At 27.8% G+C, this 20024-nt stretch overlaps 1 protein-coding gene across 1 annotated transcript in view; it reads left to right on the top strand.

The window, feature by feature from the left end:
• Positions 1 to 3957: 3957 nt before the first annotated feature.
• Positions 3958 to 20024, top strand: part of LOC117175082 (glutaryl-CoA dehydrogenase, mitochondrial) — a 21149-nt gene continuing 5082 nt past the window's right edge. The window contains exons 1-5 of the mRNA XM_033364626.1: positions 3958 to 4077; positions 4289 to 4321; positions 9062 to 9430; positions 11729 to 11858; positions 14776 to 14998. Of these exons, the coding sequence (XP_033220517.1) occupies positions 4011 to 4077; positions 4289 to 4321; positions 9062 to 9430; positions 11729 to 11858; positions 14776 to 14998 (822 nt within the window). The 5' untranslated portion in view covers positions 3958 to 4010. The remainder of the gene's footprint in view (positions 4078 to 4288; positions 4322 to 9061; positions 9431 to 11728; positions 11859 to 14775; positions 14999 to 20024) is intronic.

The raw sequence follows: 20024 nt of genomic DNA, 5'->3' as shown, positions 1-20024 counted from the left end.
CTCTCGCTTATTCCAAGAGTCGAGAAACATAATGACTCGAATATTTTAAGTCTTTAGAGGCCCCAACCTCTACCGCGAATCGTGGAGTAATTTTGTCAAGCGACGTCCATTGGCTGTCCCTGACTTGTATTGATGCGCGCGCCGTAAGCATGTGTACGTCTTTGCAATAAACGAGGGCTACCCGCTCTTCGGACCTCTTTTTAATTGGTTACTTGAAATACATCGAAGCATGCGGACTTAGTATAAGGAGCCTTGAAATAAGTGAGCCTTGAAATAAATGAGCCTTGGAACAATAATAAAATAATGAAATAAGCGAGAGTTCACTGTATTATTTTAATGTCTTCAAATATTCTCAAATTGTTGAGAAACTGCTAATAAAATATTTTATTCTTATTTTGCAGGGGCGTGAGAAGAAAAAGTCTCTGGATATTTCACAGCCTTCGTCTCTTGGTTCAGATTTTGGTCTTAGTAGTGGACTTGGAGGACTTGGAGCGTCAGCAGATTTAGGAGTTTTTAGAGCATCAGCGAATTTGGGAGATAATGGACTGTCTTCTAATTTTAGAACTAGTCTAGATCCAGAGAATCAATCCTTGAGATTTTCCCGAAAAGATGATGATCCAGCCCCAGCTTTAGACATTTGGGGACCAGTAACACCTCAAGGTCAAAGGGTATCCAGAGGACCTGATGAAAGCACAAAAGAAGATCATTCCAATGAATCACAGAAAAATTTGCAGAGCCAAACTTCACAGATGTCAACCCATGTGGCAAATTCAATAAACCCTCCTCAAAAATCGTCTCAGAAAGTTCATCAAACTCTAGAAGAAAACGACACAAATTACATGGTGAGGAGCATCCAAAACCAGAGTCCTGCGTTGCAACAATTTATAACAGACAGAGCGAGACAAAATTTAAATAATGAGAATAATCCTACGGTTAACGCACTTAAGTACAAATTGTGATTAGTCAGATAAATATTTATTTCATAGAGTTATTTATTTTAATTTATTGTCAAGTTTGGAATGTGTGTATAAAAATATTTTTATTAGGGTGATATGAAGAGTCAGGAGGAAAATAATATATGTGCTTTTATAGAATTTCTTTTTTTATCGACCCTTTCTTTTTTAAATTGCGGTATAAAATAAAAGTAATCACTCATATAGTAATGAATAGAGATTTTTGAATTTCCTTACAAGAATCAACCAGTTGGTTTGAAGTTAAACTACTTTAGAAAAATCTTTGTTCTGTTTTTTTTAAGACTAATCATTCGTCATTTATTTCAGGTTAAAAATGTGACTGTTTTGTAGATAATGCGTCTATATGGCTTCAAAAATCAAAATCTTGTTGAAAATTTTCATCTTTTTCCGTAGAAAATTAATCTTTTTGGTGGAACCACTATTTGGTTACAAATTAATCAACTTTCGTGAAATTTTTACTTTTGTTGTAGATATTTCATGTTTTCGATTTTAAAATTCATAAATTTTTGTACAAATTTACGTATGTTGTGAAAAATTCTTCTTTTTTGGAAGAACACTATTTCTCTTGGTGAAAAACTGGTATTTTTTATTAAAAATGTCACTGTTTGGTAAAAAATTCATCCTGTTTATTGAAAATTCAAATACTCATTCGAAAATTAAACTATTTTGTAGAAAATTTACTTTTTTCACTGCAAAATTATATTTTTGGGTTGAAAATTCGACTGGTTTGTGAATAATTTGTCTTTTTCGCTTCAAAATACCACAATCTTATGAGAATTGATGTATTTTATGGAAATTTCATCTTCTTGGTGAAACATTAATACTCTGGGTAGAAAATCGATATTTTTGGTAGAAGATTGAACCATGCTTATAAATTAATTTAATTTTGTGAAGCTTTAACTTTTTGGCGAATAATTAAATGTTTTGTAAAAAACACAACTTGTTTTCTTGAAAATTCAACTTTTTTGTAAATAATTTATCTTTTTTGCTTCTAAATTCAACATTTTGTTCAAAATTATTGTATTTTATTTCAAATTCATCTTTTGCCAGAAAATTAATCTTTTTATTTTGTTTAAGATTCATAATTTTAGTTTAGGGTTCTATAAATCTAATTTTCCTAAGATTCTGTACAAAGTTTAAAGCAGCTTTTGAAGATATAAGGTACGTCAAGTCAAAATTTCAATGAAACAATTAATCTTCAACTAAAAAAGTTTTTAATTTTGAATAAAAAATGGTTGAAATCATAAAAAAGACGCATTTCAACGAAATAATTGAATTCCTTACTAAAAAAGATACATTTTTAACCAGACTGTCGCATTTTGAACCAAATAAGTTCAAATTGGTACAAATAATAGAAATTTTCTACAAAATAATTTCTACCAAGAAGTTTAATTTTTTAACAAAAAATGCGAAATTTAAACGAAATATTTGCATTTTCCACCAAAGAGATGAATTTTTCAACTAAAATGGCAAATCTTCAGAAAAAAAATAATTCTAACAAATTAACAAGTTAACTAGTTAGCTAGTATTTTCAACTAAAAATACGGTTCTCAAGGAAAAATTTAATAGTTTATATTTTAATCGAAAAGAGTTAAATTCATCCAAAAAAGAATAATTTTCAACAAAATATTTAAATTAATAGTCAAAGCAAATTAGTTTTAAACTAAGATTAACTGTCAACCTTGAACATTAATTTTCAAGCATAAAGATAAACTTTGTTCCAAAAAAAGACGAATTTTTAAATAAAATAGTTACATTCTCAACAAAGAATGATAAATTACCTATAAATCAAAAATTCAATTGTCAATATTTCCACTAAAAATGATTTGATTTTAAATAAAAAAAGTACCATTCTCCCAAGAAAATGACGAATTTGTGAATATTAAATTTATATCAAAAGAGATCAATTTTCAAATATCCTTTTCACCCTTTTTAATTTTCTGGGACAACTAAAAAATCCAGTAACATAAAATTCACGACACTGTATAATTCCCGAATTTGGAAATTCCGGAATAAAGAAATTCCTAAAATTATTAAATTGCCGAAATATAAAAATTCTGAATTGGAAAATTCATAAATAATGAAATTTCCGACAGATAATTGCCGAATCATAAAATATCCGAACTAGAAAATTCCCGAATTTAAATAATTAAAAAACTGTTTTTTGTTTAATAAATATTATTTATTGTTGAAAAAATACAATAATTAAATATTAATATTAAATATAATTTTATTTAATGTTTAAAATAAAAAAGATTATTGTTTTAATTTAAAATTAAAATAATTATTTAAAAAACTGCATAAAAAATAAATTTGAAGACATGCGTGCGGCTAGAACGAAAAAGAATTTTCTCGGAACCTTATAACATTTTCTAAAATATAAATATACATAATAAATAAATATATAAATAAAATATAATACAATATACGTTTTTAAACCAAAATTTTTATCCAGAAAAAAATATTTTTTGATTGATTGTTATTTTTAATTGAAATATTGATTTAAAAAAACTTTAAATCTTAAGAAAAATTTTTATGAAAATATTTGATTATTTTGCTGTTAATAAATTAATAAAATTTATTTTTAAAAAATATATTTTTTATTATTTAAATTCGGAAATCTTCTACTTTGGGTTGTTTATTACTCGAGAATTTTCTATTTAATGGGGATTTTTATATTTAGCCAATTTTATAATTTCAGAAATTTTATTATTCGGGAATTTTACAGTATCGGAAGTTTTATTTTATTTTTTTAATTTTCAGTAGTGTCTAAAGATTGCGCGGTATTTTTTCTTATTATTTATAAAATTAATTTTCAATAAAGTATCAAAAAGTGAAAAAAATCAAACAAACGAGAATTTCCGAAACTCATTGTTTAAAATATTATCAGGACGTCAGAGATGGCAAAGGTCACGTGATAAGAATTCTCGGCTTGGGATACATTTTTCAATGAAGTCGCTTTAGTTCCATAGTTTTCGATGAGACGGCAAAAGTGAAAGAGCGCCGAGTGACAGTGAATTTTCTACACCGGATGAAATGGCATTTCACTTGCAAAAGTTCCTCTCGCAATTTACCAATCTCTCAAAATCGATTTCAACTAGACGTATCCTTTTAAATCAAATGCATTTTTATTATAAAAGAATAAATTCAATTATTGTTACTCCTGAAGTATTTCATTTTTGTATTATTCCGCGTTATCTTGTTTACTCAATTATTGTAAAAGTTTCCACAGATCTGCAAAGAAGTGCTTACAAAGCAATAAGGACTGGCTAAAATGTTATATTTTTCTTAATTCAATACATAAAAATGTTAAGAATTTTCTGTTTCGTCGTGCTTAAGAGAAAAGTGTGAGTATATTATTTAAATTTTTCTATTCTTGGGTGAAATTAAAAAAAACATTGGTCAAAAATGTGTCAACGATTCTACTGTATCGGTTGTTGATGAAAGAGTTTTAGTTTCGCGGCAAGTGGTGTGATAAAATAAAACCAGGTGGCCTAAATTCAGAAGTTTATCGTTAAAGCAGATTCCTGCTATTCAGGCGCGAATCTACATGGTGGCGAAAGCAGTGACCCCCTACCCCAACCCAATTTCTTTTGGACTGAAAAACGGATAAAAATGATAAAAAATATTAATATTTGAAAGATTGCAAAAGTTTATTTATAATCATCTTTAAATTCATTCCTTCGCATCGTTTAGCTGCCAATTTGACAGTTTATAATTTTAAACTAAGTTTTCAAGTGTTTAGATTCTCACGATCCACAGGGGAAAACCGAGAAATGACAGTGTAATTTATTTTTTGACCGAGGAGTTTCCAAATTTTTATTTGAAAAATCTGTCCAAGTTTGATTTGAATCGTTTTTCTAAATAATTAGTTGAGTTGTCATCTTTTTCAATCATATAATTCAGTTTACAATGCGTGATTGAAAATCTTTTACTTAAAAATTTTCCATTCTGATTAAAAATTTTTAACTTACATCTTTAATTTTAAGAGATTTAAAATGCAGTCTTAAACCCATAAACAATTAAAAATTAGAAGCGTTTGAAATCGTAAATTTTGGATGAAAAACTTTTATAGTTGATCAAGTTAAATAAATATTATAATGATCTTTAAATTTGAACTGTGCATTAAGGATTCACAAGTGAATAATGATTGGTTTTACATGATGATTCGAAATCAGTTAAAAATTTCAGAATTTCCAGATTTTTTACAAAATTGGAAAAAATAAAAATAAAAGATTTTAAAGAAATGTTTATTGTTTTTCAGGATTTAAAAAAATTACGTAGAATTCGAATCATTTAAAAAGGTGTTAAAATTTTCTGAAAAATTTTTAAATATAATTTTTTATTTGAAACATACAAGACTGCATGTTAATGTTTCAAGATTTTAAAATAAAATTTTCAATCTTTTAAAGGGGTTTAAACTATTTGAATCAAATAATTTAACCTCTGATTCAAGAAGTATTCAGTTGCTAACAAAAATGTATCTGTTCAATTTTTAATATTTCTAGATTAAAATTGCTCAACATTATTTGCAGCTCAGTTTTTATTACTTCAAATAGGAACATGTTTAGCTTTAGATTTTTATTTTTTTAGATTTTAATAAGTAAAAATTATTACTAAAGTCCTCGAAAACCTAATAAAATTTCATAAAAATCCTTTAAAATATTAGTAAATCTTGGAAATATTCTGAAATCCGTTAAAAACTTTTTCGATAGTCGAAAATCTTGTGAATCCTATGAGGTCCTTTAAATTCTTTCGAAATTTAATGAAATTATTTAAAGCGGCACAGTAACCGAATTATTTAAAATTATCTTAGAATTATTGAAATTTTACGAAATCCCTGCATTTTTGTGAAATACTTTATACATAATAGAAATTTCAAAAAATGTTCTAAATTACTTTGAAACTTTTAAAATTCTATAAAGTCCCTTGAAATCATTAAAAGTTTCCTAGAACCTCTTAAATCCGATAAAATAATCTTTCCAAATACTTATAAAGTTTAGAAAATTCTTCGAAATTCATAAATTTTTCTTTAATCTTTAAAATCATTAATAATAAATAATAATAATCTGTTAACTAATACTTAACCCCTTAACCAACTCTTATGCAATCCCTTGCACTGCCCTAAATCTTTAAAGTATTTTAAATTTCATTTTAAATGTTTAAAAGCATTCAAAATTCTTAAAAATAATTTTATTTCTTTGAAATTCTATGAATTTCCTTAAAATCTGTTGAAATTTACGAAAAAATAATAATATATCCATTTTTCTAAACTACAAATTTAAAAAAAAAACTAGGCTTTTTCCTATAATAAAAAAAACCCTGAGTTCAAAATAATTTTCACAAAATTGTTTTTTGAACTGACCAATTAATAAAAACTTTATTTCAATTCCAAATAACTTAAATTTGGAAGTTATACAGTGTTTAAAATGCTTTTATTTTGCATTTTAGTATTCTAATTGAACTTTAAATTTGTTCTATCAAACCGGGTAATTTCGGTCTTGTCGGGCAACATTGAATATTACTAAATTTGTACTTTAAATTACTTAAGGTTGGTTGGTTTAGCCAGAATCTAGAACAACACTGTTAAAAATTTCTGTTGAAAACTTCCACTAAATGTATTGGAAGTTTATTTCCCAAACGTAAGGTAACACTGCAACACAAAATGTTGTAATTTCCAAAATCTGGTTTTGGTATGCTACCTTACATGGCTTGGAATTTTATAATAGAAGTCTAGAAGATGGATATCTCGACGCTTGTTGAAGCGAAAAAATACAGCCAGAAATGAAAATCATTTCTGAGAACACTTGTTCCTGGGAAAAAAAATGCTGAAAGAGTCAAAACTTTGAAATTAAAGGAATTCGTGGAATTCACATAATTGACTGAATTCATATAACGCCCGGAATTCACGGATTTCATGGAATTCATAAGGTTCACGGAATTCATAGAATTGAGGGAATTCATAGAATTCATGGAATAACCGATTTCGAGGAATTCTCGCTATGCACGGAATTCACGAAATTCATGAAATTCACATAATTTAACTAATTTATGAGGTTCAAGTAAATAGTGGAATTCATGGAATTCGCGAAATTTAAGCAATTGATAAAATTCAATGAGTTAATGAAATTTAATGAATTCATGCAATTTACGAAATGTATGGAATTCATGGAGTTCCACGAATTCCTTCTATTCCATTTATTCTGTGACTTCCTTGAATCCCTGTAATTCTGTGAATTGCATAAATTCCGTGAATTTCGGGTTTTACATGAATTTCGGGAATTCTTTTATTTCTATGAATTTTGCAAGTTCCGTCAATTCATTGAATTCCGTGAATTCCTTCAAGTCAATTAATTCCATGAACTCTTTCAATTCATTGAATTACACGCATTTTGTGAATTCCGAATGTTAATGAATTCCGAGAATTCTTTTATTTCTATGATTTCCGCGAATTCCGTCAATTTCTTGTATTCCGTGAGGTTCGCGAATTGAATGAATTCCTCGAATTCCGGGTGTTATATGAATTCCGTGATTTCCCTGAATTCCATTAATTTCGTATATTTCGTGAATTCCGTCAATGAAGCGTATTCTGTGAATTTCGTGAGTTCCATAAATCAAGCGTATACCATGAATTCCGTAAATTCCAAAAGTTCCGTCGATTTCGTGAATTCCGTAAATTTCATAAAATTGATGAATTCCGGGAATTCTTTAATTTCAGTGAATTTATCGAATTCCTTTAGTTAAATTAAATCCATGAATTCCTCCAATTCAATGAATTCATTGAATTCCTTCAATTAATTAAATTCTATGAATTCCGCGAATCCAATGAATTCCATGAATTTCGCGAATTTATGGAATTCCATGAATTCCTTGAATTACTTAAATACCTTGAACTCCATTAATTCCGTGGATTTCATGAATGACACAAATTTTTCGATTTCCTTTAATTCTATGAACTCCGCGAATTGCATGAATGTTATGAATTTCGTGAATTTCTTGAATTCAGTGAAGTCCGTGAACTCCTTGAATTCCATTAATTCCGTAATTTCCTTATGCACAATTTTCGTCTTACAGGCGCTCTAATACATCTATTGGTATGCTCGACGATGACTTCACGATTTACAATACTTACAATACATGTATTGCAATTTCGTCATTCCAATACCATGGTTACAATTTTACCCTACGCTTGTATTGTAGAATTCTGGTAGATGTGTTGTAGAATTCAAAACATTTTAAACAGTGAAGTTAAGGCTTGAAATTATTCCAAATTCTTGTAGCAATATTTTGAATAGTTTATCCTATCAATTTAGGGAATGTAGAGGTGTGCGAATTGACCCCGAATGTCCAAAATTGCCCCGTTTGACGATATCTTCTAATGTTTTTAAATTTTTTCATAATTTTTTATTCGTAAATTCATAAAGTTACTAGAAACTTAAAGCAGTTAATGACGTTATGGAGAAAATAATTTTTTTTTATTTCTAATGATTAAAAAAAATTCTAGTTTACGTCTATTTGGTCACATTCAAACAGATGTGACGTCATTAAGATATACTACTGTGCGCCAATCAGACCACATTAGCCGCCATGTTACTTTTCAAAATGTTGACCAATCAGGTTTCGCGGCTATTAGCGGCTTTCTACTTGACAGCTGATCCAGCTGATTCCCGATTGCCTAAACTAATCTATAATTGCCTAGAAACGAGAAACCGAAAATAAAAGTCGAATCATGCGGAATTAAAGATATAAAGAAAGATTTGATTTGGAAATCAGCGAATTCTTTAAAGGAGAGAGATTATTAGCTAAGAAATGTTTTTACTGAAATCTGATTCTAGGGAGTATGCTTGGAGGTAGTTTAAATTTTTACGCGAAAAATGATGTCAGAAAAGATGTAGCCAATCTATGCGCTTGGCGAAAAACTGCCGCGAGAAGGCGTTATATTCAAACTTCATAAAGAAAAACACGTTTCTCATTCAATAAAAAATTCTTTTTTCTTGGAATTTTTTAATGAGCTACTAAAGAATAAAAATATTTTTTTATCTTATTTCATTCAGCATCCTCATTGTTCATTACTTGATTACTTGCAGCTCTTTTTAAATGGGATGATCCATTATGTTTGGAAAGCCAATTAACACCTGATGAAATTATTATCAGAGATCAATTCAGGACCTACTGCAAGGAAAAACTGTTACCTCGGATTGTGGCAGCGAATAGAAATGAATTCTTTGATTTAAATATAATGAAGGAATTAGGTTCTATGGGAGTTATTGGTTGCACTTTGAAAGGCTATGGTGCTGCTGGAGTTTCTAACGTGGCTTATGGACTCTTAGCGAAAGAAATTGAAGAAATCGACAGTGGCTATAGATCAGCCTTCTCTGTACAATCTTCACTAGTTGCTGGAGCCATTTATTCTTATGGTAGTGAAGAGCAGAAACAAAAATTTCTACCAAAACTGAGTGCGTCTGAAAATCAATCTGATTACAAAGATTTTATTATTTTGAGAAAAATAATTGAAGGGTCCCGGAACATAAGGGTATAAGTGACAAATTTTGAAAATGCGCTTTGTTGACTTAAACTCAATGTTTTGACTTAACTCATATCACTGTAAAATATTATAAATGAGTTAGATTTGGAAATGGATCAAAATTCATATTTGATATTTTTTCCTGTTCTTTTCACAATTCACACTTGTGTGTCAGATTCAGCGCTTTTTGGGACGCACCATTCTTTGAGAAGAGTTTTTTTTACAGGTGGAGTGATGGTTTTAAGCGCTAAAGCAATTTATTTTATTTTTTAATTGAAAAATAAAAAAGTTTTGCAATTTTTTCTGAGTGAAAATTCGTACCTTTGACAAATAGACAGTTTCTTATGCCTCCTATAAAATTCGAGTTTTTGGACTTGCCTCCTTATGACCCGACCCTTAAATTAATATTATTAATCTGATAGTCATTCCTTTATTTTATATACATTGGAGCTCCTGATTTAATTTTCCAAATCATGTTGCACAATTTGAAAATAATTATTTTCAGCGACTTAGTTCCAATATCCTAATTTAAGAATTCTTCAATTTTTAAACAAAGTTTTTAATTGTTTAATCTATGATGCTTGAACTTCGAATTTATTATTTTTAAACGTTTCTAATTAGAAAGCATATAAGTTCTAACATTTTTAGAGTAATTTAAATTTTACTGGTCTAAAATATTTAAAACTCTTTAATTTTAGATAGTGAAATTCACAGATATTTTTTGTTGTTGACAGAAATCACATATTTTAGTTAAAAAAAATCTTTCCAGTATTAAACTTTCTTTGAAAGGCTAAAGTTTTTTTGCTTGAAAAACCTTAATTCGAAATTATTTGGTTTCTAATTTTCAATTTCGCAATATTATAGTTTAAAATTCAAATATTGAAAATGTCAGAACAATTTTCTATTAATCTGTCAATAATGTGCAATTCTAAAACATTTAAATTTTTTAGGCCTTGACACTAAAGTTTTTTTTCTTTAAAATCTTAAATTCGAAAATTTCTGGTTTTCAATTTCAAATTTCACAATTTTAAGGTTTAAATTTAAATATTAAAAACTTCAGGGCAATTTCACTATTAAATCTCTCGAAACTTCACATTTTCATACTGAAAGCCTAGAAATTCAGCTTTAAGTATAATAATTTCAGATTTAAATGATCTAAATTATTTGATCCAGTATAAATTAAATAAAAACGAAAAATCAAGACGATAATTTCTCAATATTGAGCCTCAAAAATCAAACTGAACGTATAGAAAACAATTTCGAATTGAATAGTAACATTTTGCAATCGTGCGTTGTGTTCTTTTTCTAATTTTTTAATTTTCAAATGAATATCTTAAAATCGTTTCATTTTTAGTTGAAGATTTAAAAAAATAATAATTTGAAATTAAACAATATTTGACTAGAAAATTTCAAGAATAAATAATATTTCTGAATGATTAATGTTCATGTTAAACGCTAAATTCTTCATTTTTCCCTTTCATAAGTTTTAATTTTTGCAATATAAATTGTAATAGTTGAATTTATGAAAGCATAATTCAAAATTTATCAAGTTAAACAATTTTTAACTCTAAATCATTCACATTTTAAAGGATTTAAGCATTAAAAAGTTTTAATATCACAATTCTTTATGATAAATTTGTTTTCAGTTTTAAACAATGTTTGGATTCGTTGAATTTTAAACTTCCGTTATTCCATAGTAAAAGTGTTTTAATCCAATTCTTCCAAATTAAAATTACTTTTGATTTTAAACGTTTTTTAGAATAATTCAATTTTAAATCTATTTATTTTGTATGTTATGAAAATTACAAACTGTAGAATATGAGAAGCGTTGTCTTTAAAGCATTAAATTTATTTTTTAATTTCAAATTTTCAAATTGTATTCGCTTTCAATTGAAAATTATTTAAATTTAAGTTTTCAAATTTAAAATATTCGATTTTAAACACTTTTAATTAAAAATATAACAATTTCAATTACTTTGAATTTTAAATGATCCAATTTTCTAAATTCTGATTTGAAAATACTCAATTTCTAAATTTTGGAAATTGTCTTATTTTCGAAATTTTAGTCTGAAATCATGGAATTTCACGATTCTAAAACTGAATTTACAATAATTGTTAAGTTTTGAACGCTTCCATTCAGAAACGTGAATTTAATATTTAGGTATTTGTTTATTAATAGATTTTCTTATACCAAATGTTTTTCAATTTTTTTGTTTGCTAATAATTACAGTCTCTGGTGATTTGATTGGTTGTTTTGGATTAACTGAACCAAATCATGGCAGCGATGCAGGATCCTTGGAAACGAGAGCCAGACTTGATGCGAGTACAAAATATTATAAATTAAGTGGCAGTAAAACGTGGTTGGTATTAAGGATTTAAAAAAGAGTATATTTGGATCATTTAATTATAACTAAAAAATAAACCCGCGCGCTTGCGCACGACTATTCTTCTCTTTTGGTTTACGAAGATTTTTAATTAAAATAAAAAATCAATATTAATACAAAATGTTTGTATATCATAGCATCTATTATCTAAACTTGTAGAAAAGGAAAATCAAGTTAATATTTGAAATCAAATGCTTTTTTTTTAAATGACTGATTTCCAGTGAAAAACGGCAACATAACCAAAAATGTTCAATTGGACGACTGAATGATAATCTGAAGGATAACAATAATCTGAAAAATCGTATGATTTGAAAAATAATAAGGATAAAAAAATTGAAAGAAAAACATTAATATAAAATAACCAAAAATTGTTAGAAATTGTGAATCTTCTTTGAATTTTTATTATAACATAACAAAAGAAAAGAGTGATTTTTCTTTGATAACACCAAATCCTTAAAAATGATAATCATATATTATTCTTGAACATTTTCTAATCTTTGAAATCTAATAGTATAATTTTTTTAAATATCCAATTCCGGTCTTCTTCGGAACATTATGGATTTATATTAAAATTATTTTTCAAAAATACTTATTTCGAGCAAAAACCACTAACATAAAACGTATATGATCTTTAAATAATTCATTAAATAATTTGAAAGTTTCAATTTAATCTCGTCGGAATATTTAAAAAACAGCTAATTTTCAAAATTTGAAGAGTAAAAGAACTTCAAGTAATAAAAAATTAATTAGGGTTTCAACAACAATGCACTAGTGTTGTTTTTCGGTTTTTGGCGAAAAATGGTTTTTAATACAAAATTAGAATTTGTAATTACTATTTAACTTTTAAGGGTTTATTTATTCATTAGTTTTTAAGGTTACATAAATATAATTTTTCTAAGATTCGTGAGAAAATGTTAAATGATTTTTAAAAATTTCGAATATGTCCAATCAAAATTTCAACAAAAAAGATAATCTTTGACGAAATACGTCACTTTTTAAACAAAAAAGATGAATTCTCAACGAAAAATGTAATATTTAATATTTTAATCCAACAATATTTTTATTTTAAATTGAAAACAGTTGAGTTCACACAAAAATTAACAAAATAGTTAAATCCTCAACCACAAAAATAAAGTTCCAACCAAAAAGATTAATTTCCTGCCAATATAACGGAAACAAATTTTCAACAAAATGTTCACACATTTTCAACCGAAGAGATAATTTTTAAAGTAAAATGATGAACCTTTAACCTTACAAGTAAATTTTAAACAAAGTAGTTTAACTTTTAATCAATTAATTGAATTTTGAACAAAAAAAGATGAATTCTGAATGTAAAATGTAATAAGTCATAATTAAACTAAAAAATATTTTAGGTTTGGAATTGGAAAGATTTGAATTCATCAAAAAGATGAATTTTTAATCAAATAATTGAATCCTCAGCAAAAAAAGATTTGTATTTTAAACCAAACATTTGCAATTTTGAAAAAGAGAGGAAATTTCTACCAATTAAAAGAAAAATTTAGGTTAATTATAATTTGCAACAAAAAATATTTGTTAACACAAAATAACAATTTCGAGCGATTATTTATTTTGTAATTTTCTTTGTTTATTTGCCTTAGAGTTATATAAATAAAATGTCTAGAAAATTCAAACAGATTTTTGAAGATTTCCGATCTGTAGAAAAAGTATCTAGAAAATTTTTAAGAATTTTGTTTAGTTTACAGAATTTAACAAAGTTTTAGGCATAATTTAAGTAGTTTTAAAAATACTCAAGAGTTTCTAACGCTTAAAATCAATTTTAGAATACTTAACACATGTTCGTAAATCTTTTAACGTTTTATTCCTAAATCTCCTTTAAACTTTAAAAAAATTGTAATCTTGCAAAATTGAAAATTTTTGCTTTAAAATCTTATAGATTCTTTTATAAAATTTAAGGAATCTATTTGAAGCCTTTTTAAATATTCTCTTTGAATTAATGCTTTCAGAAAAATTACTTTCAATTTTCCCTTGAACTTACGCAAATTTTTCATTATCTTAAAACCTTAATATTTCTTAAACAGTTTAAAAATCTTCAAAAATTTCAATTTTGTGTTAAAATTGACGGTACCGATAGTTTCTTGGTTTCCGGTACAAACAGTTTTTCTATCTTAGCCTACAATCTATTCATTTCGTAAACTAAAATATCCTAAGAATTTTCTGCATCATCAATTTAGTAAATAAAAAATTCGAAATAAGTAATTCGAAATAAGTAATTCTATTTGTTGATAAAAATTATTTCTGAATGTTCATAAACATTATTGATACAAGAAAAAATTTTAATTATTTTGTAATTTCTGAAACATTTTGCTATCAGAATATAATTTGTAAAACTTTTCTGATCTTTTTGAATTTGTGAAAAAGTTTAGAAATTTTAGCCGGGTAGCAAAATATTGAGAACAGAATTATTGATCAATAATGAAAAAAATTACAATTAAGATATTCTCTTTTAGCAATTATATTTAGAAACAATCAGAAATATTTTTGATCATGAATTAATTACTACTTATTAATGACTTATTAGGACAAATTTGGTTTACGAAATAAATGATGATGCAGAAAATTTCTAATCTTAATGGGAAAGTTAATAACGGAATTGTTGCCTTCGTTCCTAAAAAATCATTAAAATTTAAATATTCTCTTATAGAAATACATTTTTAGATTTGCAATTATTCTCGTGGAAATTGTGATTTACAAAATTCTCGAACATTTAAAAGAAAAAAATGCAAACAGACACTAAAGTCATATTAACACAGCATGCGAGATTTTCGTTCAAAATATTTTTTTAAATAGGATTTTAAGTTTCTCAGTTAATTTGTGGAATCATTTTTTTATTTGAATTTTATCACGCTTTCAGGATCACTAACTCACCCATAGCAGACATAATGATTATTTGGGCGAAAGACGACTGCGGTGAAATTAGAGGGTTCATTGTTGAAAGAGAAGGAAATGAAGGTCTAGTGTCCACTCCAAAGCTTAATGGAAAATTCTCAATGAGAGCTTCGATGACTGGAATGATTTTGATGGACGACGTTATGGTACCGGCAGAAAATATGTTGCCTTATGTAAAAGGTCTGAAGGTGATTAAAATTAATTTGGTTCATTATTAAATTATGGTGCCTTCCTTTAAACAATGCCCTTTTTTTAAAGATGCAACATTTATGGTTTCAATTCCTTTATCAGATTATTTTTTAAAGATAAAATTCAATACAAAAATAAGTTTTATTTATTACAACATTTTTTTTACAAAAAAGGTATTGAAGTTGAAACTTCATTCCTATAATTTTTATATTCTTAGAAGCCTGCTTAAATTTAATTCCTACGCAATACCAAATTGGTATAGAAGATACTACTGTATCATACCATTTTTAGGATTTGCTACAAGATTAATATTTTAAAATTCCCTTACTTTCCCCTAACTATTTTTTCATTTTCACTGGCCACTCTAAGTTTTCTTTTGGGTAAACAACAAAATGACAAAAAAATATTTTAATTTTTAATCAACAATAGTTCAATAAAACCAGAAGATACAAAATTTTAACAAAATAAATACATTTTTCAACTAAAAAAATTAAATTAGATTAGATTAAAAAATTATTCAACCAAAAAAATGAATTTTTAACTCAAAATAGAACAGTTACATTTGTAGTAAAAAAAATCAATTCTTAACCAAATATGTTAAATAAAATTTCAACTAAATAGCTAAATATTTTAATAAACAGATGAATTTTCAACCAAGTGCATTAAATTTATATAAAACAAGATTAATTATTCACACAAAAATGGAATCGTTAAATTCTCAGTAGAAGAAATTATTTTTTGTCTAAAATGTTGAACATGTCACCAAAAAATTTATTTTTAAGCAAATAGTTGAATTCTCAACCCAGAAGATCAATTTTCATCCGAAAATATAATTTTTCAACCAAATATATGATCTTTCAATAAACAAAAAAAAATTTTCAACAAAATAATTAAATATTCACATAAAATAGATCAATTTTCAACTTTAAATAGAATAGTTAAATTTTGAGCAAACAAACAAATTTTTTATCTAAAATAATAAATTATCAGCCACAAAAATAAAAAAACGTTTCATGAATTCTCAACGAAGAATGTAATAAATTGATATTTCAACTAGAAAAGATTTTAATTTTAAACCAAAAACATTTCAATTGAAGCAAAAGACGAATTTTTAAAGAAAAAAGACGACTTTTTTCTACCAAAAAGATTAACTTCAACTCCAAAAGTACAAATTTTCTATAAAAAAAATATGAATTTTCAACCAAAATATTTGAATTTCCAACAAACAAACAAATTTTTTAAACAAAATAGCCGAACACTTCACGGAATAATCAAATTTCAAATAAAATATTATAATTTAATACATGAATACATGAAATAGTTAAATACATGAATAGTTAAATTTTCAGCCAGTAAAATAAATTTTGAAAAAAATGGATTTGCAACGAAATAGTTTCATTTTTATCCAAAAAAGAAACAATTTTTAATTTGAAGTGTAATAGGTAATTTTTCAATGAAAAATTAATTTTTAACTAAATAAAATATAATTTCAAAGAAATACAAAAATTGACAACCAAATAGATGAACTTTGAACAAAGAATATAAATTTTCATTTAAACATCGAATAGTTCAATTATTATAAATTAAAAAAAAATAATATTAATTTTCGAGAAAAACATTTTTTGGCAAAATGATTTACTTTTAAAAAAAGAGTTTTCTACTAAAATGATAAACCATGTACCAAAAAATTTAATTTTTAACAAAGTAGTTTCACTTCTGGTAATTAGTTGAATTTAAAAAAAAAGTTGAATTCTCAAGGAAAAATGTGATGTAAGTTTATAAGAAATTAAAATTTTAAACCACAAACAGTTGAATTCAACCAAAAAATTCGAATTTTAAAGAAAATAGTTGAATTTTCCAGTAAATAGGACGATTTTTTTAGAAGCCATTTAAATTTTGAACACGCAAACAAATTTTTTACCATAAAAGATAAACTTTTATGTTCAAATAAAAAAGATGAATTTTCGAACTGAAACAACAAATTTTCTATAATAAAAAAACGAATTTTCAACAACTTCAGTTCATCGAAAATTCTCTCAGTCTGTCAGGGCTTTCCTGTCATTCCCTGGCTTTCTTTGACTCGTTTTAAATTTTCCAACTTTTCCAGAATTTCTTTATTCCCTTAAATTCTCTTGTGTTTTCTGTAACAGTTTCGTGGTTACGAAAAATCTAAAGGTCATGTTTCAGGCGACGAATGAAGACTAGGTGTTTGGAATTCTATGGGAGTAAATGATCTAAAGGTAAAAGAATTGCGTGAAACTATGGACGTGAAGAAACTAGACGTTTTATGTGTGACTGAAACAAAGAGAAAGGGATGCGAAACCAAAGACATAAAAAACGGCGTGTTGAAAAGCGGATTTGAAATATGGCCAGGAGTAGACTGTGAATCACATGGTAAACAAGGAGTAGGTCTCATTTTGAATGAAAGAGCAAAGCAGCATCTCGGAGACCATGGTTTCGTGTCTCCCAGACTGCTGTGGGCTAGAATGAAAGTAGGAATCAGAAGACTTTTTATCATAGCATGCTACGCGCCGGTTGATAATGATCCTGGAGAAGTAAAAGACGCCTTCTGGGACACTTTAAATGACACAATAAACATTTGCGAACATGGGGAAAGAATAATTCTACTAGGAGACATAAACGGTTAGGTGGGCATCCAAAATCAGAATACAGAAAAAGTATTAGGTAATTTTGGGGATCTAAGAACAAACTATAACGGAGATAAATTAGTTGGTCTATGCTTAGAAAGGGGTCTGTTTATTATAAATACTTGGTTTAGACATAAAATGATCCACATGTACACCTGGTCTGAAGGAAATAGCCGCAGTATAATTGACTTTGTTGTTGCGGATGAAAGACTTAGAGAGTTAGTCAAAGATACAAAAGTCATGAGGGGTCCTGAATGCAATACTGATCATTACCTTCTGATCTCAAAAATTAACTTAGGTTGGGGCTGGAGAAAAAAGAGAACCAAGAAAGCAAAACAAACGCGAATCAAAATTGAGAACCTACAGAAACCGGATGTGCGAATAGATTTCCAAAATAAGATAATCGAAAGCATAGATAGGGCAACATGGAAGGACCGTATAAAAAACAAAGATATAGAGGGCGCCTGGACAATGTTACGGGATATCCTTGTTAGATGTACGATCGAAGTGTCTGGTACCGCAGTTGGAGGAAGAATGTCTGATGATACGTCGTGGAATGATAAAATTCAGGCTGCCCAAAAAGCAAAAAGAGAAGCGTACAAGAGAACTTTGAACATCGCAGATCTTAGCAATGAAGAAAGAAATAGACGTAGAAATGATTATAGACGCGAAAATAGGATACTTAAACGATTAGTTAAAGAAAGTAAAGATACAATTATAGCAGAAGAAGAGATAAAAATACAAAACGACTTTGAAGGAAGCAGGAAACTACTTAAAAAAAATGAAAGGGAACAAAAGTACAGAAATTGTCAATATGAGATATAGTAGGGGGGAAATGGTATATGATACAGATGGAATACTAGAGGCTTTCAGAGACTATTTTAGGAGACAATTCGGAGATGAAGCTATAGGACACCACAACTGCGATGTTGAACACGATGCGATGGAAAACTCAATTGAGAAAGTCTGTGTCACTGAGGTTAGGGATATAATTAAGAACTTAAAAAACGGTAAGGCTGCCAGGGGAGACGGTAATAACGCTGAAATGCTTAAACGCGGTGGCGCCTGCATACCACATAGACTGTGGGAATTGATAAATTTATGTTTCGAGATGGGAGACGTTCCAGACGATTGAAAAAAAGCGATTATCGTACCAATATACAAGAGAAAGGGAGATAAAAGCGAGTGCAATAATTACAGAGGGATTAACTTACTAAGCACCGTAAGTAAAATATATTCAAAAATACTTATTTGTAGGGTAATGAAAATAACAGAAGCAAAGATTTGGGAAGTCCAAGGTGGGTTTTTGCCAGGAAGGTCATGTACGGATCAAATATTTAGCTTAAGGCAAATAACAGAAAAAAGTTTGAGAGTAGGAAAAAAAGTTTTCTGTGCATTTGTAGACCTAGAAAAAGCTTTTGACAAGGTAGATAGAAGTAAACTTTGGGAAGTCCTGAGAGAGTATGGAGTCAATGGATGGATCCTACAAGCTATAAAAACAATATATACAGGTAGCAAAGCGAGTGTAAGAGTGAATGGGAAACTGAGTGACTGTTTCGATATTATTCAAGGAGTTAGACAAGGATGCGTTATGTTTTTATGGTTATTTATATTATTTATGGACAAGTATTTAAGAATGGCTCTCTTCGACGAAGAGGGTGTGGATCTCCAAAGAATAAGGGTACGTGGGTTAGCGTTCGCAAATGATAAGGTTGTTATGGCAGAGTCTATCGAAGACTTACAAAGAATGTTGAATAAACTAGATGCAAGTATGAAGAGCATGGGCCTAAAAATTAACGCAAATAAAACAAAAACTATGGTGTTCGAAGGAAAGAGTGAGAAAACACTATGCAATATTTTATTGAATGATGAGAGAATTGAACAAGTTAAAAAGTTCGTATACCTTGGTAGCTTATTTACTAGGGACGCGAAGATAGATGAGGAATCAGATAGACGCATAAACGAAGGTAAGATGGTTATTGGTAGAGCAGGTCCCCTTATCAGAAGTAAAAATATATCAAATAAAGCTGAAATGTGCAATACATAATTCTATATTTTTACCGACTGTAGTATACGGTAGCGAGACATGGACTTATCAAGAAAAAGATAAGAGTAAAATTAACGCAATTGACATGAGATTCATGCGCATAATATGCGGGAAAACCCTGATGGACAAAGTAAGTAACGAGACAATTCTAAAAGAATGTGGTGCAGAAGACACGCTAGTAGACGTTAAGATGGTTCAGACATGTTGAGAGAATGCCAAATGAACGACTAAATGGCAGCGTGCCCAGAGATAGACCGCGGAAAGAATGGTTAGAATGTGTGAATGAGACCCTAGTTAGAAGAGACATAAGAAGTCACAGAAACACGAGAG

This window comes from Belonocnema kinseyi, chromosome 6 (assembly GCF_010883055.1).
Source record: "Belonocnema kinseyi isolate 2016_QV_RU_SX_M_011 chromosome 6, B_treatae_v1, whole genome shotgun sequence".
Lineage (NCBI taxonomy): Eukaryota > Metazoa > Arthropoda > Insecta > Hymenoptera > Cynipidae > Belonocnema > Belonocnema kinseyi.
The sequence above is the reverse complement of the archived record's forward strand: the minus strand, read 5'-3'. Positions and strand labels throughout refer to the sequence as shown.